Here is a 24,608-nt window from a genome sequence, read left to right as displayed (position 1 = left end):
GTCCCTGAATCCCCATGAGGTACAAGGGATCGTTGTCGTTCCTGAATCCCCATGAAGTACAAGGGATCGTTGTTGTCCCTGAATCCCAGCGACGTACAATGGATCGTTGTTGTCCGGGAATCCCCACGACGTACAAGGGATCGTTGTTGTCCCTGAATCCCCACGACGTACAAGGGATCGTTGTTGTCCCTGAATCCCCACGACGTACAAGGGATCGTTGTTGTCCCCGAATCCCCACGACGTACAAGGGATCGTTGTCGTTCCTGAATCCCCATGAGGTACAAGTGATCGTTGTTGTCCCCGAATCCCCATGACGTACAAGGGATCGTCGCTGTATCCCCACGACGCACAAGGGATCGTTGCTGTCCCGGAATCCCCGCGACGTACAAGGGATCGTCGCTGTATCCCCACGACGTACAAGGGATCGTTGCTGTCCGGGAATCCCCACGACGTACAAGGGATCGTCGCTGTATCCCCACGACGTACAAGGGATCGTTGCTGTCCCCGAATCCCCACGACGTACAAGGGATCGTCGCTGTATCCCCACGACGTACAAGGGATCGTTGCTGTCCCCGAATCCCCACGACGTACAAGGGATCGTTGTTGTCCCTGAATCCCCACGACGTACAAGGGATCGTTGTTGTCCCAGAATTCCAACGACGTACAAGGGATCGTTGCTGTCCCTAAATCCCCACGACGTACAAGGGATCGTCGCTGTATCCCCACGACGTACAAGGGATCGTTGCTGTCCCTAAATCCCCACGACGTACAAGGGATCGTTGCTGTCCCGGAATCCCCACGACGTACAAGGGATCGTTGTTGTCCCTGAATCCCCACGACGTACAAGGGATCGTTGCTGTCCCTGAATCCCCACGACGTACAAGGGATCGTTGCTGTCCCTGAATCCCCACGGGGTTTTGGGGCGTACTCTGCGCAAAAATTCAAACGGGAAAAAGACAGGAAAAAGGTGCTGGCTCCCTATGTTTCCCAGGAATCCTCGCGGGGAAACAGGCATGAAATGAATGTGGTTCACGCTGCCCTTAAATCCCCTTGACCATAGGGCGCTGGTGATCTATGCTGTCTCTGAACCCCTTGAGCCAATGGCGCTGGTGATCTATGCTGTCCCCGACTCTCCTTGAACATAGGATGCTAGTGACATATGCTGTCTCTAACCTCTATGGGCTCACGGAGCTACAGAATATGTCTATCAAATGCTAAATTCACATAACACTTCGTCTTCAGCTTTCCATATTAATGTTTGAATGTCAGCATGTCTGCCAAATCTATTGCTATTTCCCAGAGGTAGGCCACGTATAAAGGTCAGCGTCTAACCAAAAGGATATGTTGTAAAATGTGACTAATTACAGACCAAGTGAACGCCTTGCTCTCTCTGCTAATAATGGTTACAGATTTTAATTTTAACTATTGATGAACGATTTTCCTCCCTTTTTAAAGCTATCAGTAATCCCTATTAGGCAGTTCAGACGGCAAGGCGCCAAGTGAGATTGAAAATAATTGTAGATTTTAATTGAAAAAATACTTCATTATCAATTCATGTAGTTGTATTTTCCCCTGTAGTTATCCAAATTTCAATTACTATCGATGTCTTTTTTAGGGCGGGTGTGAAGCATTTGTTTTACTCTTGTACATGAAATCTTGCAGGAAACTGAGAAAGGTATTTCCATGTGAGGTAAATATTACAAAGATTCCTTACATTAGCAGTCTCCCTCAAGGATTACGAGTTGCTGTTGCCGAGTTACATATATTTGGACTGGTGGTCAGGCTTCATGACGCTGTGGATCGTTGTTCATAATATCAGTCACTAGTTTATCTGATTCGGACACGAATATTTAGATGTCGCCATCATATACTAGTAGCTGGAATATTGCTTAGTGTGGACTATCGTGGTTTCATTGCGTTGTTATACACGCCTGCCGTAGTCGATGGGTTTTTTTCTTTCAAGGGCTATGTTTGACCCGGAACCGACCAGAAGCGTTTCAGTAATGACTCTAGTACAGTTACAATTTTGGAGTTTCGAACGTGAAGCACAAAAAAGTGTCAACGATTGTTATCACTACGTCTTGCTTAATGACCTTGTTGAAACCCTTTAAGTAGTCCATGTTTGAGAGTCAGCTAAACTTAGTTTGTTAGTTGAGTTGAAATGGGGCTTAACGTGTGTGTCTGCTTGTACTAGTCCGGACTTTTGCTGATTTTATAGTGCTAGCCCACTGAGATACCATGCCCTCATTTTAACATGAATACCCCACTCAAACACAGTATGCTGACTCCGAGACGGCCTGTCCTTAATGCCGAGCGCCAGACAGGTTAACAACAAGTCCCATCTTTTAACGTCTTTTGGTATGACGCGGCCGGGGTCGAACCCCGGACCTTCCGCTCTTCGGGCGGACGCTCTACCATTAGACCACGTTCGGCTAAACAGAGAATCTGATGGGTGCAACGTTTGAATGGCTGATGGTGTTGTTGTCATTGCCACGGCGTGGTTCGTTGCTAGCGTTATCAACCACTGGTTACCTGGTCCCGTTCCTCCATTGTAGAGATGACTTCATACAACTATATAATGCTCTAAAATGACTACGTAAAATATAATCTACTCACTGACTTTAATAATCAAACCACGAGCAAGACTTAGTGCTCACCCAATGACCATGAGACTGGATCTGTGTTGCAGCTTTGTTGAGAGTTGAAGTTGACTTCTCTCAGTTATACTCATCTTCCCGAGGCAAGGAAGTTAACTGACTGCAAAAGTCCAGTTTTCACCCTTGTCGAGCTAGGCTTGAATTTCTGGGTTCGATCGTAGCGCCAGCTGTGGCTATTACGAGTTATGTCCCTTCTATGTCCCTCCTATTGACCAATCAGATTCCACCACTCACCTCACTTGCATTTGCTTCATTCAAATGGCAGTGAAGGTGATCTGATCGATAATCAAGATCATTATTGTAACAAAACGGTTCTTACTTCGCGAAGTGCATCAAATCGCATGAGGACCTATATTAAAAACATGAAAAGATTTGGAAAATATCTGTTGACGCTAAGTTTACGGTGCATATGTTTCGCAACTCGGCACAGCAGTTTACGAACCGGACGTTGATTTTGATTGGACAATGCATAGACTCGCTAGTCCAGCCAACATATCTCCAAAATTCCAGCCTAGTTCGGCAAGGATGGAAACTGATCTTTTATAGTTAGTTAACTCCCTTGCCTCGGGAATATGAGTATTGATAGAATACATGTTTATCGCTTAAACAGATGGCTCTACTCGATGATTATAAATCCCTTAAATGTCGCTGAGTAGTATGTGGTTTTTCTCTTACCTCTCTGGCCAGGTTTGTATATAGGTTTATCCGTCTGAACCAGGGTGATGAAATTCTCTGTCTTCACCTCAACCTCTGTCGTTCCTGTCGCCTCGATGGTGGATGTGTCGTTACGGAGAACAACGTCATATTCACCCGTCTGGGTAGGAACCTTGAACTTCAGACACTGACTATAAGCTGAAAAAGAGATTGTGACGATGTGTTCAATCAAAACTGGCAAAGGAAACTGACCTCCTATGAGTGAGTGAGTATGGTGTAACGCCGCTTTTAGCAATATTTCAGCAACACCGTGGCGAGGACATGAGAAATAGGCTTCACACATTGTACCCAATTGGGAAATCGAACCCAGGCCTCGACGCAAAGAGCATGTCCTGAATAATATGCACAATCACTCAGTCATGTGCATTACATGGCAACATGTCTAACCATTGATGATTTACTTAAAAGGTTTGGCGTGTCACGTCGTAAATAAAATATTTGTTGTGGAGCTATAGCTTCTCACCGAAGGCTCCCGAAAATGATTTGAATTTAAAGAATAAGAACAGAGAATATTTCTATACGAATTCAATGAAAAAAGAAAAATTACCCAAAGAGATTCATTAAAAGGTGGAAGCAAACACGATAGAATTCCAAATGAGCTCACTAATGATTACATTCCAACTCAACTACTGACATTGTGATATTTTACTGCATGATTGCATTATGACACAATATTGATCGTTGGATTCTCTCAGTAATCGCCCTGGGAAAATGTCATCTTGGTAAACACCGCCCCAACAATGCTGAAGCCATTCCAACAAGAAAATGTACTCACATTCTGAGATCTCATATTCAAAGTCATGTTCTTCTTGTGTTTCCTTGTGTGTCAGGCGCAGCGTGAAGGCAAAGGCGGGGTCATCAACGTCGTGCAACGTCACACAAAACGTCTCCTCTCCCCCAGCCCTCAGTGTACGTGGTAACGTCAGGATGTAGCCCCTGGGGGAACGAAAGGGTTAATCACTACTTGCACTAAATAATGGGATGAACAGGAATGCTTTATAGGTAGCAGATAGTTGACTTCAGTCTTTTTCTGCATTGCTAAAAATATTTTTTTTCTTTTATAAATGATTATCGTGCTACGACCCAACGTCATTTATCTGAATATTAGAATTGCACTACAAAGCATCACGTTAACTCACAATATGAATTATACTGTACAATACAATATCACGAGACGTGAACATCAAATACATGAGTTGGGGTTTATTAAACGCTGCAGAATGGGAATTGCAGGATAGCATTGTATTATCCTACTGTGAATTGCAATGCGTCGTGATGGGCTCGCAATACGATGACACATTTCTCGAAAGTTAACTGCAGAAATATTTCTGGAATGTGTAACAATACATGATTTCTCATACTGAGAATGTCATGTGACCTAGACGGTGGGCATATGAGCTGACAATGCCACTGGACAATGTTGAATCTCATGACCATTAATTATTTGCTATGCGTTCTGCTATATCAAAAATAGATTAAATTCAAAGTGTGATAACAATTTGGTTTGTAGTCTCCTTATGTTGAGACACAGGAAATCCAGTAGTCTTATGGATTTAATATTCTGTGAGGAGTTGCGACGCTTAGACAGGTCAGGATCCGTTGTTCGTTGATTTGAACCCGAGATTTGCCCGAAAAAGATTATTGGTTTGTAAGTTCCATATCCGTGTCTCGTGTTTTCAACTTTGTAAACGTCTACAGCAACACTTTTGTGTTAACCTTTTCTTACTTAAAATATGTGGGTGAGTTGGGTGTAACGCCGCTTTGATCAGGATTTCAGTTATAGCTTGGCGTGTCAGATTGATGTTGAAAGAAAGCTCAAAGTGATGCAGGTCTTAGACGTTTACCATTTTGGTTAAATCCACAAGCATGGACATGATGCTGACAAACCAAGAAACACATTCAGGGTGTACCGTGATTCGAATCCATGATGACAGGATTCGATTCTGGCACGCCTGAGGAACGCGATGGGACAACTGTGCCCCCTTTCGCTGTAGAAAATGGTTTCTGGTACGACACACCTACATGTAATTGTAGTGATCGAGGAAGTCACAAAAGCATGGGAGAATCCACAACAGATCATCACATCGAGATAATTACAATACTGTTCAAATCATGTAAAGAAGATACAGTCAGTCACACCTTCAGATGGTTGATACATCAAACAGCCATATCGGGGATGTTTGTTGCATCATCGGAGAACTGTGTTCACTCACACCACCAACAGATCAAAGTAACCTTCAACCATGCCTCTTTAGTTTTACTGGATCATAAATGTTTTTTTACAGATTCTTTTCTGTTCTCTTTATGAACTGTTTTGTTCTCGAAACCATTCCAGAGTTCAGACAACAGTTTTCTTTGTGGTTTCTTGTAGATACATTAATTAACCCGAAAGCGTTTCACACCTAAAGAAATTACAGTTTGCATTGTCAAACAAAACACTCTTAAACATAAATTTTTGGGCTAAATCCACACGGAATTGGCGGCAGCTAGAAAAACATGACATGAAGGATGAAACCTGTATCAACACAAGCTACAAGAGTAAATATTGTTAAACGTTTTAACGCGAAGATGAAGTTTAGAGAAGCAAGGTTGACGCCGCGAAAGCTTCTTCTGATGGCCATGTGTTGTGAGGAGCGATGACTACGCCGTATACACACTGCCACGATCGATACATGAACACTCAGACCAAAGACAGATAAATGTCAACCATTTAGCGGCTAATTTTCATGTGATATCCTCATGTTATTAGGTGTGCTATGGTTGGTCTTGACACGATTATAATGTCATGAGAAAAGTGTGACAATCCTGTGGGAATGCATGGCGCAGGCCGTGAATCAATGGAGGACATGTCCAAAGTACATGTAGTAGAGGAACACAGAACATTGCTGAATTTCAAACACGCTACAGTCTTTATATTTATTGTTTTGTTTGATTTGTTTGTCGCTTAATGCCGTATTCAACAATATTACAGCTATATGACGGTGGTCTGTAAATAATCGAGTCTGGACCAGACGATCCAGTGATTGATATCATGAGCATTGATCCATGCAATTTGGATACGGTGACATGCATCAACCAAGTCAGCTCTCCTGACCAACTGTGGTTTGCTGAAGACCTATTCAAACCCGTACTTCACGGGTCTTATTTTATTTATTGATATACACAAAGCATCATAAGGTCTCGATATTTCAGTGTAACATGCATCATCCAAACTCACTAATTCCTGTTTGAGACGAAGTGACTGCTGACGCTGGGACATTGATGCCCACCCTACGCATATCAGTGAAAGTTGACGGCTCATTTTAAAATGAGGAAGGAATGTGTCTGTTGGATTCTAACAATATATTCGGTTTTATTACGTCGTATCCGCTGAAAGAAAGCCATTGAGCGAAAACCAAAGACTGGAAGACCTAATATAACACATGACACAACACGTCACAGTGATATTTCCTTTCTGTATTCGACACCTGTGTTATATAATCTACTTGTCAGGGGCGGTCGGGTAGCCTAGTGGTTAAAGCGTTCGCTCGTCACGCCGAAGACCCGGGTTCGATTCCCGACATGGGTACAATGTGTGAAGCCCACTTTCAGGCGGTCCTGAGAATTTTTTAGAAAACTTTTTGGTCACTACTTCAAGACTTTATATCTGAAAGGGTGATACGAACTATTTTATTACATTCCCATCCGTCCCTTTAACAAGAAGCTTTACGCAAACCCATGGATCATCTGATTTTCACTGCTCCATGCATATTTCCACCGCTAGTTCGCCTTGTACACTCATAGGAATCTGTTTCGGAGGATAGTCGAGACTGGTTATTCTCTGGCGTTGGCGTTTTATATTTACATGACATTTTTGTGAAAACCTGAGGCAAATTTAGTTCATTCCAATATTTTCTGGAACGATTATTTTAATAAAACTAATGAAAATCACATGGGCGGACATGATAGCCGTGCTGAATGAGATCATTTGGAAATACATTCAAATGCAGCAAGTCTACAGCTCCGACCAAAACCAGTGTAGTCAGCCTGGACAGGTACCATAATCCCTGCAAACTAGGGACATGATCTCCAACACAGTGGGGGGTATGTACTCGGGCAGAGACGTACTTCCAGCATTACATAACGTGCTCATCTCCTCCGCTGTCAGCCCAGCATGGACGCTTATTGTCTGTGCTGAAGTCGAAGCACGCATATGAGCGCCAACGATCATGCTAATTGATAAATACCTTGAAAGCTTTGCTCTCACTACGTTATTATGTCAGATTCGTAATGGGCGATTGTGTTTCGTTCATCGACTGATCCTACTTTTTGTACGACCCCAGGTAATTATATACTGACCTGTCTGCCCGAGGCTACTGTGAAGCTCCTGTGAAAACAGTCCGGCTATTAAAGAATATCTCATGAACTGGAGCAGCAAGCATCTCGAAATTGAATAAGACAGACAGAGCTATGAATAATTAACAAACCCTTCCAGACAAAGACTTTTGCTGGAGAATGAGCATGTCCATTTAGACATGTGAAAAACACTTTATCCCGTACCTAAGTACATGAGTCGTAACCATAGCACTATCTTGTCCAAGGTTACACAACTGCGTGATGAACTGCGGTATCACAGTGATGTTTGGTGTTGAAATGTCATTGTACATTCCGCATAGCCAATGCAGACACATATCTCTATTGCTATAAAACGTAATTATTTGGTTGAAATATCGACTGTACTTTTCAGGTTTCGTTTTGTGCAGAGACAAAAATATATGTGTTGATTGAATGTGATGTTTAGTGTGCAGGATTGTGAAGAGGTATCACCTGCCTACTCGATATGTCAGCTATCTTTGATTCATGTGAGTGAGTATGGTTTTACGGCGCTTTCAGTAATATTCCATCAATATCACGGCGGGGCATACCATAAATGGACTCAACATATAAAACCAATGTGGGGATTCGAACCGGGCCTTCGGTGTGACGAGCAAACGCTTTTACCACAGGGCTACCCCCGATTCATGAAATACCCCGCACATACAAAGCATAAACTAACAAGGACCTGAACATTATAACGTCAAAACTGACATGGCGTTGACGCAGTAGGTGGCCTCGTCCCCAGCTACAGCCTTCCTGTACAAGTACAAGGTCATATCAAGGTCATATCAAGGTCATATCAAGGGTAGAAGAAGTAAAGGAAGGAGGAAAGAAGAAGGCGAAGCGGAAATTTAGTAAAAGATAAGCGAGTGGTCGGAGATGTTATACAGATGTCATCCTAACCATCTAAATATGGATTTAATGGACGATCTGTCATGAGATGCGTTTTACGTTGTCGGTAGGACATGGTGACAGCGTTACAAACACCAGGTATCACCGTTAGAAGTAACTGAATACCTGGTGACGTAGGATACACTCGATGAGTGAGTGAGTGAGTGCCAAGCACTGCTACAGCTGTAACACGGCTGTCTGAAAAAAAAACCGAGACTGAGCCCTGAAATCCGGTGGTTGATAGCATGAGTAAAGACAGGTGCCGTCGGGGACTATGACACAATATCCGCCAGAACACGCACTGTCACCAAAAGAACCTCTTTCAAAGTTGGATTCCTTTTTTCCTTTTGCGCCAATTAAAACCATTATGATCACGTCAGGCTATTTGATTCTGAACCAGGCATTCATAGGCTATTCGACCGCCTCCGTGGTCTAGTGGTAGAGCGTCCGCCCGGAGAGCGGAAGGTCCGGGGTTCGATCCCCGGCCGTGTCATGCCAAAAGACGTTAAAAGATGGTACTTGTTGTTACCCTGTCTGGCGCTCGGAATTAAGGGGCTAAAACAAGGACTGGTTGGCTCGGAGTCAGTATACTGTGTCTGAGTGGGGTATTCATGTTAAACTGCGGCATGGTATCTCAGTGAGCTAGTACTATAAATCGGCATCAGTCCGGACTAGTACAAGCAGCCACACAAACACATACACGTGCATGCTCGTCGCTATATAAGTGCAATAATCTTGGACGCGACGTTAAACCCAATTTCACCTCACCTCACCTCACCTCACCTCACCTCACCTCACCTCACCTCACCTCACCTCACCTCACCTCATAGGCTATTCTGAACGCTCATTCTGTGCAAATAAAACTATAGGTCATTATGCAAAATTATAGAGAAGTTACATATCAACCATAACATGGTTTAAGTCGAAGAAATCCTTTTCGAATTTGTTGATTCCGGAAATAACTTCCGGACTTGAAAGATTCTCATGATTTCTCCATAACGGAATCTGTTTCGGTATATAACTGAGACTGTTTTTTCTCTGGAGTTGACTTTTATATTAAAGACTAGTACAGAACCCTACTGGGTGCACAAGGGACATCACTCAAGTAGTAGGCATTCATCTGTGATAACAGTATTTGGTTAGCAATCTAATAACCCATCAGTAATGTAAACTGAAAATTCAGCAGCCTGTATCCCAGAGACTACCCAGCCTTGTGACATCCACGAACAGTTACGGCTACACAGGCAATTAGTCGGTATACTTCTTATTAATGTATCCTTCAAATGATGTTCTTAGAATAGATACGACTCAGACATTCATCAACACTCGCACCACGTGACACATTGAACAAATACACATTTGTGTATATACCCTGTAGCCAAAGTGTCACACTCCATGAGATCTGGTTATATTCAGGTTATGCATGACAAAGGCTCCATTCGTCGACGGCGTACTTACATAGTTGACGATCTTGTCATATTTGCCAAGTCTCATCGTTTACCATATACACACTGCCAGTGTGATCCCCCATCCATTTCCTTATAAACGACGACCGGAATCCTGATACGGAGAATTGACATTCGCTGAACAAATGTCAAGACTTGTACAAGAGTCAGCCATCCACTACAGAACTTCAGCGGCTTCTGTTTTTCATACTTCAAAAAAAAGCGACAAAACCCTTTCTATATCCAATAGAAATCTCTGCATAAAGCAGAGTCGAATGTTATAAAAGAAGACATAATGTCCACTAGAAACACCTGGCATAGCTTTGGCTTCACCAATGTAGGGTTAAGCTCTGCTTAGGTAACTGTTTGTTTAGAGTTATATATGTTTTCGCCAAGGAAACGGTTAAGCTGTGCTTAGGTAACTGTTTGTTTAGAGTTATATATGTTTTCGCCAAGGAAACGGTTAAGCTGTGCTTGGGTAATTGTTTGTTTAGAGTTATATATATTTTCGCCAAGGAAACGGTTAAGCTGTGCTTGGGTAATTGTTTGTTTAGAGTTATATATGTTTTCGCCAAGGAAACGGTTAAGCTGTGCTTGGGTAATTGTTTGTTTAGAGTTATATATATTTTCGCCAAGGAAACGGTTAAGCTGTGCTTGGGTAATTGTTTGTTTAGAGTTATATATGTTTTCGCCAAGGAAACGGTTAAGCTGTGCTTGGGTAATTGTTTGTTTAGAGTTATATATGTGTATATATGTTTTCGCCAAGGAAACGGTTAAGCTGTGCTTGGGTAATTGTTTGTTTAGAGTTATATATGTTTTCGCCAAGGAAACGGTTAAGCTGTGCTTGGGTAATTGTTTGTTTAGAGTTATATATGTTTTCGCCAAGGAAACGGTTAAGCTGTGCTTGGGTAATTGTTTGTTTAGAGTTATATATGTTTTCGCCAAGGAAACGGTTAAGCTGTGCTTGGGTAATTGTTTGTTTAGTGTTATATATGTTTGGCATGCATCATACTGCATGGTACACGTCACGCATGGCAATGTCCCCGATGAAGATCTCGGTTACAGCTATGTATTATATCCTTCGAATAGTTGACGTCATTTACCGGTTCAACAAGCCCTCTACCCACCAAGGCTATCAGTCTTGAACGTCAACCTGCACTGTTTGCTATCAAATATCGCTATTCTGTAGATACGTCACTGTGTTGGTGTTCATACTTACAGTGTCTGTACGTTAAACTATAAGACTCACACCAAGACAGCAACTGTAACATCGTCAAACATGCCGGTCAAACCAAAGATGTGCTGTTGCGTAAATTCCGACAACACACTATATCTCCCTTTGCTAGCAACTGAGGAGTCTGCTTGTGGTGAACGAACGATTTAACCACTAGGCTACCCCGCAGCCCTGAATCTAAGGAGAAAGAGGATGCTGATGGTTGTCTACATCCCCTGGACCAGGCTGTATCCAGCGTTCATGGTGCCTTAACCTGGAACTAAACCTCCATTATCGAATGTACCATTAACTCGGCTGTATTAATGACCCTATCACTTGATTGGCGAGCCGTTTACGTAATACATGTTTCTAATTATTACAGAAGGATGTATATATTTATAATATAGAACAGCAGTAACAAATGGTCTTTCTGAATGGAACTGAAACGCGCCTTCTAGATTTATAAGATCTATGTACTACTGATGCCACGGACCAGATGGCAGAAAACGAAAGAGCGTGTTTGCTTGAAAGGAATTGAGGGAAATTAAGAGCGAACACCCTAATAATTATATGTAAATGGAAATATTCCAGTTAAGCATCATTAGTTAATAGAAGTTTAATTACAAAAACAATTGAAATGCCCCACTCACTATGAAACATTGATATTTCTTTATTCATTTCGTACTTCAGGCCATCGGCCCATTGTACATTTAGATAGTCAAGTCCACAATGGACATTAACAAGCTTCTGATATTCATGGCATGTAATATATATAATGAGAGGTTTTCCATGGTTTCAGCATGGCATGACAACAGTATGTTAGATTTATGTTATGAAGTATGGACATAATATTTTTCCGGAATATATTTGTTTCTAATCTTGTTACATGTTTTACAAATTAACAGAAAATGGTATTCGTATTCGATAAGACCAATGTTACAGAGGTTACAGAGTCTTTGGTCTCTTGGGACATTATGTTATCTCCCCATTTCAATATGGAGTGTATGAGAACTAGAACGATGGTGGGAAAGCGCACTCCGACATTTATCAATATTGATATTTAGAAGATACGGTTCAACACAAGCATTTAATTTAAATAAAGAATATGTATGCATTATGTATGACTACTAGCAATATCTGATTGCCATTCTTGTTCATACATATATTTTAATCGTGATACAAATTAAAAAAAAAAAGGGTTTTGGATAAGAAACTGATTGGTTTTCCCAAACATAGCCGAAACCAAATTTATATAAGGCATTTTTAACCTTGGATACCCAATTAATCTTGCCATTTACAGCTTCTTTATACAACATATTATAGCTCTAGATCTTTCTTGGGTAACGACTATTATGCAAAGATATAACCTTATACCAGTAAGTAATACAACGCTTATATGCTGTGGAAGACTTGACGCCTAAAACTTGTTTGCATGCTAATAAATGGATCTGTTAAATTTCTTTGTATTTATTAAAGCCCCAAATTTCAGCTCCATATAACAATATTGGTGCTACTTTGGTATCAAATATCTTGAAAAATACTTTATAATCAAATGGTTTTACATTCCTGAATGATTTAATACCAAACATACTTTTTGGACAGCAGCATTGCATATATGGTTAGACCAATTTAAAGTTTTTGAGAATGATACACCAAAATATTTATAAGAAGAAACACTTTCTAATCTAGCATCTCCATAATACCATTTGTCGATTGTTTGATAGGCATAACTGAGACGTTGACGGATGACAAGATAGACACAATTTTATGGATAACAACTTCTTTAATACTGTGAAAAGCGACGTTACCGTGTCATTTTTACTGAACACCATTACTTTAGTTTTATCAAAGTTAACAGTTAATGAATATCTATGGCCAAAATATTTTAAGAACATCAATGTGCTTCTGTAGGCCAAATTAGAGTTGCATCGTCCGCAAACAATAATAAAAACAGTTGAAGAAGTTCTGCAATGAACTGGATTCCTGGTTCACATTTTGGATTCAATTTCTTGAGCCAAGTCATTGATGAACATATTAAACATGAAACATTTAATATGAAACATTAAGAATTTAATTAATCATTATGGTTTAAAGTGCACATTAGTTGAAGCAGGCTTGCAGCAACATGTTACCCATAGAGCCAGGAACAGTGGATCTGTTTCTCTAGCGTTACCCATGGAGCCAGGAAGAATGGGTCTGCTTTTCCAGCGTTAACCATGGAGCCAGGAACAGTCGATCTGCTTTACTAGCGCTACCCATGGAGCCAGGAACCGTGGGTCTGCTTTACTAACGCTACCCATTGAGCCAGAAACAGTGGATCAGCTTTACTAGCGCTACCCATTGAGCCAGAAACAGTCGATCTGCTTTACTAACGCTATCCATGGAGCCAGGAAGAATGGGTCTGCTTTTCCAGCGTTAACCATGGAGCCAGGAACAGTCGATCTGCTTTACTAGCGCTACCCATGGAGCCAGGAACAGTGGATCTGCTTTACTAGCGCTACCCATGGAGCCAGGAACCGTGGGTCTGCTTTACTAACGCTACCCATTGAGCCAGGAACAGTGGATCTGCTTTACTAGCGCTACCCATTGAGCCAGAAACAGTGGATCTGCTTTACTAGCGCTACCCATTGAGCCAGGAACAGTGGATCTGCTTTACTAGCGCTACCCATTGAGCCAGGAACAGTGGATCTGCTTTACTAGCGCTACCCATTGAGCCAGAAACAGTGGATCTGCTTTACTAGCGCTACCCATTGAGCCAGGAAGAGTGGATCTGCTTTAATAGCGCTACCCATTGAGCCAGGAACAGCGCTACCCGTGGAGAAGGGAACAGTGGATCTGCTTTACTAGCGCTACCCATTGAGCCAGGAACAGCGCTACCCGTGGAGAAGGGAACAGTGGAACTGCTTTACTAGCGCTACCCATTGAGCCAGGAAGAGTGGATCTGCTTTAATAGCGCTACCCATAGAGCCAGAAACAGCGCTACCCGTGGAGAAGGGAACAGTGGATCTGCTTTACTAGCGCTACCCACAGAGCCAGAAACAGAGCTACCCGTGGAGAAGGGAACAGTGGGTCTGCTTTACTAGCGCTATCCATTGAGCCAGGAAGAGTGGATCTGCTTTAATAGCGCTACCCATAGAGCCAGAAACAGCGCTACCCGTGGAGAAGGGAACAGTGGATCTGCTTTACTAGCGCTACCTGTGGAGAGGGGAACAGTGGATCTGCTTTACTAGCGCTACCCATAGAGCCAGGAACAGTGGAACTGCTTTACTAGCGCTACCCGTGGAGAGGGGAACAGTGGAACTGCTTTACTAGCGCTATCCATGGAGCCAGGAACAGTGGAACTGCTTTACTGGCGCTACCCGTCGAGCCAGGAACAGTGCATGTACTGTTCCTCTACTTCAACTGGTTCAATTAAAACATGTCACGAGATAGATATCAATTCATTTATGTTTTGGTCTGAGAACTGAACTGAAAAAGGACTGGTGGCCTGGTCAATTTTAAAATAACCTCAGGTTGACATTTTACCATGACCGTATGGTTCTCCTCAGTAACTATCAATTACCAGGCACGAAGGTGATGAAAGCATAGTTTTTTTTCTATGGAGCTTACGGGTACCCATATACAACATGTTACAGACTACAGACTGATATCAATTGAAGTATGATATAATACCGAGACTCGATTATATATTGTATTAGTTTTTTTCGCAGTCTTACCACTATTTCAGAACGATATCAAAGACTAAAATTAGGATCATTTCAAGCTACTGTCTGATTTCAAGGGGAAAGCTAGCCCTTGAGCACGAGTTACGGGCTGACACGGAAACAGGCGGAAAGCTGTCGCGCAATACGCTCAGGAAGCCAGAGTGGCATCGCTCTATCGTGGGGAAGCATCTAGACCTCTTGGTACAGAAATAACAGTTCACAAGCGTCTTGAGACACTTACAACTTTCTCAGGACAGCGACACACTTTACTCTATCTAGGCTATATTCAGTTGCATCAGCCTTAAAGGCGCACGATTAAACAAGATTTGTTTTGCCCAGGGTTTCTAGTTTACATGGTTTTTTTTATAGAAAACAAATTATACAGAAATATGGCAGTCTTCTTGTGAAGTTACCTGGAAATCCCGACATATCTGTTGGATGTGAATAAATTCTTCAGCGTAGAACATGTCAATAGCCAGGCTCTACATTTATGACGCAATGCAAAACCTAGCCAATACAGTGTCAATACAGTGTCAAAACAGTGTCATAACCGCAAAAGCTTCGTAATTGGGTCCAGGGTGTTTATTATAGTAACATGGAGATATTTGTACATATATATATATAATCGAGCATAGCTTTTGACTGGGTAGGTGATGTCGCTGTCGATTACTTGGTACCAACATGTGAAGACATCAAATAGCGATATGAACATCACGCGAGCCAATGAACGAGCTTGTGTTAAGGAAAAAATGTTATATAATTTGTGGTCGTGATAGGAAAAAATGTAAACGAAACATTCTTATCTTGGATATATACATGTTACAGTTACATCTTCAAATGCCTAAGTCATTATTTCAGTGAACCCTCATCCTAAACATCTTGACCAAGTGAGTAAACTTGATTTAACACCATTAATGGCAGTATTGCGGCTGGTGTTGGCGAAAATTCCGAAGTAAAGCGGGTCTTAGACGTTTACCGGCAAAACCCACGAGGAAGGGTATGGTGCTGACAGACCTAGAAACACAGTAAGGGCGAACCGGGATTCGAACCCTCGACCTCACGTTCAATCGAAAATAATTGATCCAATTCATAATTTGTTGTCAATATTGTAAATAACAAAATACCATATTTATACGAGTGTGTACCACTGCCTATCTTACAAATAATGACAATACAAGAACTAGTTTTACAAGATCAGTTCAGCATCTCGTTGTTAAACTCAAAGTCGGTACGTACATCTATTTATCCAAAATAACTCATTAAAGAATTGATTGAGAAGTTCAGGGTGTGAGTAGGGGAGGGGAGCGGGGGGGTGGGGGGGGGGGGGGGGGTGTGTTAAACACGTGATGTGGTAGTGACCGTCAGCCACGTGTGTTTGTTTACCTTGTGAGAGACATCGAAGGGAAGGGGGGAATTGTCGTATTGTCGACACACGCCCTCATGGCCGGATATTTGTGATTGTAGATAACGCGACTCGCGGAGGCCGCTGACCGACATCAGTATGTAATAGACCGATATAAATATATAATAGACCGACATCAGTATGAAATAGACGGATATAAATACATAATAGACCGACATCAGTATGTAATAGACCGATATAAATATATAATAGACCGGCATCAGTATGAAATAGACGGATATAAATACATAATAGACCGACATCAGTATGTAATAGACGGATATAAATACATAATAGACCGACATCGGTATGTAATAGACAATCTACCAGGCTGCGGTTTGCTAACACAAGGTAGCTACATGCTTTGTTTAAAAGATAAATAAAAGCGTATAAGATGCCCGCAAGAATAACTGGATCTCATTGTATCTGGTAGTCAATCAATTTAACTGAAGTTGCTAAGGCACATTGTGGCAAGAAAATCCATTTTATGTATTTACCAACTGAACGCTTTCAAATACAGACAAGATGCTCCCGTAACGATGTGTGTGTTGAGAGTTGTATTCCATAAATATGTCAAAGCGCTTCGATTGTTGCAAAAGGATATATATTTAAGAACGTGAAGTTAATGTCAGTGTGAAAAGGTTATTTCAAGCTTAACGATGCAATTCGGAAAGAACCTTTCAGGTTGACTTGAGTTGACTGAGCAGTAATTTTCTGAATGTATTATGGACAATCCCTTTACCCAAAGTGGGCATGAATACTGTAAACGAGTTTGTGTTTGGATGAACCACATTTATTAATAATTGTTTCCGAGGGCAGATTAAAGTTTCATTTGTTTTTGTCAACTGCTGCCAGCTCTTAAACTGATGAGGACAGTGTGTAAATGTTGTTTTATGATGCACATAGCAATATTCAAATCAAACCTGGCCCAGCCAAATCAGCGGTTGATAGTATGAGCAATTATCCACGCGCCGTCGGATGACATACACGTTATCCACACCTGATCCGAAGTTAAGGGATGAAGCCTTTCGGATCGATCATCGAATATGAACAATTTTTTTTAGTGATCCATTCATATCACTTTTTTCATCGCTAATTCCCATAACTATTTTGCCCCAATCTGTGTCGTCGGATAATCGAGTCTGGGTATTCTCTGGCGCTGACGTTTTATATATGTTTCATATATATTTTATTTATATTTTTTATACGACGATTAGCATGCTTCAAAAAATCTTCCGTGTCTTTGCAGAAAATCAATTTAGACTTCAAATTTGACATGCTTTTTAGCAAGATAGAGAAATAAGAAGTATTTGTAAGCAGTTTAAAATAAAAAGATAAGGGGAGGGGGTGGGGGTGTGGGGGGGCGAAGTTTAGTAGTGAGAGGATTCAGTGGGATGACTTCATTGTTTGGGTTTATTATAATAGGTACAATACACACACATGGTTTGCCAAAATCCCGACCGGATAAAGAACAAGTTGCAAGCGATGCATTCACAGCATGTTATAAACTGTTCAGTTAAAAATGTCAACTGGAAATACCATGCAAATAATAAGGAAAAGATGTAAGTGATGTCACATATATATTTTACGTATTCCATATCCCAAACAAATCCAAATTTCCTATTAAAGATTAAATAAGTGTCAAAGAACGGTTCACTCTCATTGTGGCTGTTTCCAGATCGACTACAAAAAGTAGGAGTAGGCAAACAATAGCTACCTATAGAATAATGGACCATACCATCCGTACTCAGATGTCATCCGTACTCAGTCATCCGTACTCAGTCATCCGTACTCAGATGTCATCCGTACTCAGTCATCCGTACTCAGATGTCATCCGTACTCAGATGTCATCCGTACTCAGATGTCATCCGTACTCAGATGTCATCCGTACTCAGTCATCCGTACTCAGATGTCATCCGTACTCCGCCCATATACACATGAACAATGCCTTATGAGAGATGTTGATATTTTTATTTTTTTTTAATTTAATATCTGTTCTTTTATTCTTTATTTTCACAGGGGCGGTCGGGTAGCCTCGTGGTTAAAGCGTTAGCTCGTCACGCCGAAGACCCGGGTTCGAATCCCGACATGGGTACAATGTGTGAAGCCCATTTCTGGTGTCCCCCGCCGTGATATTGCTGGAATATTGCTAAAAGCGGCGTAAAACCAAACTCACTCACTCACTCACTCACTTTATTTTCACAACAGTCACAAAGAATGCTTTACGGAGTATTTACAATAGCAAAAACAATGTTAATGGAAAATGCAACAAAAGCTACATTTGCATAGTGAATGAAAGCACAACATATACGCACCGTGCAATATGTGACGTTTTAGCATAAGGCGTGAGCTACATTCAGTATGTTTACAAGCGCAGGGTGCTGAGTTTGTGCTCCCTCAGACAGGCACACACTATTTTGCTGAGTGACACTGGGTGACACTGAGTGACACTTGAAACGGATAAATTCATGAATAAATGGAAAAAAGAATGAATAAATCAAATGAGTACCACAAGAATCTGTTTTGTCATTTTCCAATTTTGATTACTCCAACGTCGCCTAGAAACAAATCTAGGGTTGATAGGTAGTAATTTGCAGTCACTGAACTCATGAAGAACGTACATAGAGGGATGATAGGTAGTAATTAACAGTCACTGAATCACGAAGTGTGTGTGTATATATATATATAGGGTGATAGGTAGTAATTAACAGTCACTGAATCATGAAGTATGTGTATATATAGGGATGATAGGTAGTAATTAACAGTCACTGAATCACGAAGTATGTATATATATAGGGGTGATAGGTAGTAATTAACAGTCACTGAATCATGAAGTATGTATATATATAGGGGTGATAGGTAGTAATTAACAGTCACTGAGTCATGAAGTATGTGTATATATAGGGTGATATGTTGCATATATATTTTGGGGTGAAGTTTAGTAGTGAGAGGATTCAGTGGGATGACTTCATTGTTTGGGTTTATTATAATAGGTACAATACACACACATGGTTTGCCAAAATCCCGACCGGATAAAGAACAAGTTGCAAGCGATGCATTCACAGCATGTTATAAACTGTTCAGTTAAAAATGTCAACTGGAAATACCATGGAAATAATAAGGAAAAGATGTAAGTGATGTCACATATATATTTTACGTATTCCATATCCCAAACAAATCCAAATTTCCTATTAATGATTAAATAAGCGTCAAAGTAATTAACAGTCACTGAGTCATGAAGTATGTGTATATATAGGGTGATAGGTAGTAATTAACAGTCGCTGAGTCATGAAGTATGTGTATATATAGGGTGATAGGTAGTAATTAACAGTCACTGAGTCGTGAAGTATGTGTATATATATGGTGATAGGTAGTAACTAACAGTCCCTGAGTCATGAAGTATGTGTATATATAGGGTGATAGGTAGTAATTAACAGTCACTGAGTCATGAAGTAAGTGTATATATATGGTGATAGGTAGTAATTAACAGTCACTGAGTCATGAAGTATGTGTATATATAGGGTGATAGGTAGTAATTAACAGTCACTGAATCATGAAGTATGTATATATATAGGGTGATAGGTAGTAATTAACAGTCACTGAGTCATGAAGTATGTGTATATATAGGGTGTTAGGTAGTAATTAACAGTCACTGAGTCATGAAGTATGTGTATATATAGGGTGATAGGTAGTAATTAACAGTCACTGAATCATGAAGTATGTATATATATAGGGTGATAGGTAGTAATTAACAGTCACTGAGTCATGAAGTATGTGTATATATAGGGTGATAGGTAGTAATTAACAGTCACTGAGTCACGAAGTATGTGTATATATAGGGTGATAGGTAGTAATTAACAGTCACTGAGTCATGAAGTAGGTGTATATATATGGTGATAGGTAGTAATTGACAGTCACTGAGTCACGAAGTATGTGTATATATAGGGTGATAGGTAGTAATTAACAGTCACTGAGTCATGAAGTATGTGTATATATAGGGTGATAGGTAGTAATTAACAGTCACTGAATCATGAAGTATGTGTATATATAGGGTGATAGGTAGTAATTAACAGTCACTGAGTCACGAAGTATGTGTATATATAGGGTGATAGGTAGTAATTAACAGTCACTGAGTCATGAAGTAAGTGTATATATAGGGTGATAGGTAGTAATTAACAGTCACTGAGTCACGAAGTATGTGTATATATAGGGTGATAGGTATTAATTGACAGTCACTGAATCACGAAGTGTGTGTGTATATATATATATGGTGATAGGTAGTAATTAACAGTCACTGAATCATGAAGTATGTGTATATATATATATATATATATATATATATATATATATATGGTGATAGGTAGTAATTACATGTCACTGAATCACGAAGTATGTATATATATATATGGTGATAGGTATTAATTACATGTCACTGAATCACGAAGTATGTATATATATATATATATGGTGATAGGTATTAATTACATGTCACTGAATCACGAAGTATGTATATATATATATATACATACTTATATGTATATATATATATATGTGTATGTATATATATATATATATATATATATATATATATATATATATATATATATGGTGAAGGGTAGTAATTACATGTCACTGAATCACGAAGTTGATAGGTAGTAATTACTTGTCACTGAATCACGAAGTATGTATATATATATATATATATATATATATATATATACGGTGATAGGTTGTAATTACATGTCACTGAACCATGAAGTAAGTGTATATATAGGGGTGATAGATACTAACTAGCAGTCGTGAAGTTTACGTATTGAAACAGTCGCCACAATGGGAAGCAGGCCTAATGGGACGACACCGAACGATAGAAGCCACTGCCGACTAGCTCTGACATCAGGTGACAATCTCACACGACCACAGCCTCGTTACCGACACTGCACAAAGTCAAATGTCTTTCCGTAGTTAAGCTGCCGAAGGTACAACGTAATAAGAAAATGAGTGACACTTAAGAAGTTGTGTTCTGAGAAAGGAGTTTAAGATAACAGATGAGACTTGATACTGACAAGGCACAGCGGCCTGGAATTCACCGCACCGGCTCTGACAATGACGGAACTGACTCACAATCAAAAGACATGTTCCGCCCACTCGATCTTGATACTTAGCCATCGCGGTTTTTTTATTAAGTCGCAGGGCCCAGGGTCCGCATGTACTGATTATCGCCATATTGACATATTTTCGTACATGTCTTCAGTAAACACGCTGAAGGCGTTGTCGCTCAGTAAGTGCATTGTTTCAGTGAGTGAGTGAGTGAGTGAGTGAGTGAGTGAGTGAGTGAGTGAGTGAGTGAGTGAGTGAGTGAGTGAGTGAGTGAGTGAGTGAGTGAGTGAGTGAGTGAGTGAGTGAGTGAGTGGGTGGGTGGGTGGGTGGGTGGGTGAGTGAGTGAGTGAGTGTAGTTTTACGCCGCTTTTAGGAATATTCCAGCAATATCACGGCGGGTGACACCAGAAATGGGCTTCACAACATTGCATTAGATCACGCCATGTTGTTTATTGTCTTTGTTGTTCACTGAAATGTTTCAGCAATATAACCACGGACTTGAATGGGCAAAAAGTGGTTGGCATAATGTGAACGACACATGTAGGGTTCGCTTACATACAATTGACCAAGCTTTAGTCACCGACTCTGGGCACCCAATCCGATTGAGTCACCACTTACACACACTGGAATCAGGAAAGGGCTGTTTTCGTGATGGGGACCGACGTGGTCACGTCATATTTAATGAAAGCGGAAAAAAACTTTCTATAATCATACGACATCAGAAACCTCCGCTAAAAGCAGTGTCCACTGTAAGAGTCTGACTGCATCATGAAGTATTAATTAGTGGTGATACCAGGTGTTCGTGTATCCTGCCCCACCGGTGGCGCCAGTCACAAACACATGCAAAGGCACGGCAAGTTTTCACATGGACAAACAGGTGAAAATAGGTCACTGATGCGTCAAATTTGGAAATGTCATCTACATGTCTAAAATAACACATTTTAAAGGCTTTACTTAAACTATGAATTCTGCAAACCTTGCAATTTATTTAGCAAGAGTCACATGGATCGTTGACATATTCGTAGAAAAAGCATGCTCGACTGTAAATCTAAAGTTGTGAATTGTGGACACCAAAGGCAGTGAGTGAGTGAGTGAGTTTGATTTTACGCCGCTTTTAGCAATATTCCAGCAATATCACGGCGGGGGACACCAGAAATGGGCTTCACACATTGTACCCATGTCGGGAATCGAACCCGGGTCTTCGGCGTGACGAGCGAACGCTTTAACCATTAGGCTACCCGACCGCCCCACACCAAAGGCTGGAGCCGATAGACTAATGCTTGACATAAAGGGAAAGTTTAGTTGAAGTCATGCTTGTGTCATACATTCTTGTGGATAGTTTGTTGTCATTCTAAATCTTTATACGTAGATACAAATATGAAACAGAAGAGGCGGTTTCACATGTCTCTGTTATTTCGAGTTCAGATGGGTAAGGCAGTGAAAGGAAATGGTTATTATGCCATTATTGAACGATCAGATTATCATAACATCGATATACTTGAAGCATAAGTTCAACTTCTTGGCCAAATTCCTTGTCTTGTTGTGCCAATCAAGCTATGAGAGGTGTGAGGTATTGGAGAGAGCCTATATCTGAATATGAACTTCTTCGCGTCGTCATATACATCTCCAATAAAATTTGAGTTTGTAACAGAACGTAATTATGAACAGGAAAAAATTCAGGTTCGAGTCGATTTTCATCCAAGTTTTTAATGTGAAGAGTACAAACTGTTATTTGAGTGGTTTTGATTTACACGAATTGAAATACACTTGAACGCATGTCTAATTAGGCGGTACCGTTTCAAATCGATCTCATTGGCAGATTAACGGATTAACGAACCATGGATACTTTGTAATATCACCGTTCATTGAAGGTGTCTTTCGACCTGACGGGGTTCGAGAAAGGGTGTTTGAGTGCGGCGTCAGGCAATACACACTTTCCTTTTTATGCAATTTATGTGAATGGCAGGTGCTAGCGGTATATAGATCTTAAAGTGACACAAAATAATATAAAGACAACAGTTATTTCAACTAAGTAGAAACTAAGATGAAAGCAACATAATCATTGCATCGCTTATGTATTGACGGTGCGCTGACATGTATACCCGAGAAAACACCGCTTGCCATTATATTTCCATATAAAATAACCATTTTCTAAAATCGTGTTTTGCAGTTCTTTCTTACAAGGCTTCTTTGTTTCAGCTTACAAAGTGACATTAAACTGACACGCTGTGATGTAACTGAAATACTGATCAAAGCGTCTTAAACCCAGCTCACTGACTAACTCAATTATGCTTCTGCTTCTTTAAATCCTATGACATGGCCCAGTCCTCGCGACATCTAGCGGAATATTTACTGTGCTACTACTAGCTCCCAGTAGGAATCAGTGATGTTTTAGACATTTGTCAAAACAAGTTTAATGTCATATGTATATATTTCCAAAAGAAAACTCTGGATATATCAAAATAAGGAAGGGAAGTGCTTAACATCTTCGGCGCATATTGTATATGTCTCGAGAAGAACACACAGGGGAAACACCGGTACCATGGAGGCTTCAGCAACCAACAGCTTGACGAGTGTCATCTATCATTGATGCGTCTCTGGTGAGACGTCTTCTAGTCAGCGTTACAATCCTCCATCCTCATGGGGATAATCACAAGACACAGAAAGAAACTCATTAACTTTGGCCGTGTCTACATTACACCAAACTGAGGTTGCCAACGTGCTCCTCTGTAGTTGCTTCAGTGCTGATTGTTCCACGCTGAAACGGTTATCGTCCGCTTTACAACAATTCAGCAACCGTCGCTAGACATCTTGTAATCAGCTGACGCACCGATGACATGCGATTGTTCCATAAGGGTTTCACAGCCATTCAGACCATGTGTTGATGAAGGGGTATACGAGTCTACTATGTTGCAAAATGATTAAATCTTAGTTTTATAGTTCATTTCGTAAACCTACCCCACGGTATTGCATTTCCCTGTCCGATGTGTGACACTAGGTGTCCCAATTATTGACTTTCTCTTTACAATGTGTATCCGTTTTGGAAACTCAAATTACCAAGAGAGCGGAGTCGTTGTTAATATCGCTGGTTATTGGTTGCAATAATGGCTTTGAGTGTTCGGGATGCGT

The 24,608-nt window shown here is 40.8% G+C and overlaps 1 protein-coding gene across 2 annotated transcripts in view; it reads right to left on the bottom strand.

Annotated features, from left to right (window-relative positions):
* LOC124134186 (alpha-2-macroglobulin-like) overlaps positions 1-24,608 on the bottom strand; it is an 82,099-nt gene that overhangs the window by 51,680 nt on the left and 5,811 nt on the right. For both annotated transcript variants that reach the window (XM_046498898.2, XM_046498897.2), the window contains exons 2-3: positions 4,147-4,307; positions 3,333-3,509 (exon numbers count right to left, since the gene is read on the bottom strand). In XM_046498898.2, coding sequence (XP_046354854.2) covers positions 3,333-3,509; positions 4,147-4,307 — 338 coding nt within the window. The remainder of the gene's footprint in view (positions 1-3,332; positions 3,510-4,146; positions 4,308-24,608) is intronic.

Source organism: Haliotis rufescens, unplaced genomic scaffold, assembly GCF_023055435.1.
Source record: "Haliotis rufescens isolate VD_foot unplaced genomic scaffold, xgHalRufe1.0.p SCAF_1, whole genome shotgun sequence".
NCBI lineage: Eukaryota > Metazoa > Mollusca > Gastropoda > Lepetellida > Haliotidae > Haliotis > Haliotis rufescens.
The sequence above is the reverse complement of the archived record's forward strand: the minus strand, read 5'-3'. Positions and strand labels throughout refer to the sequence as shown.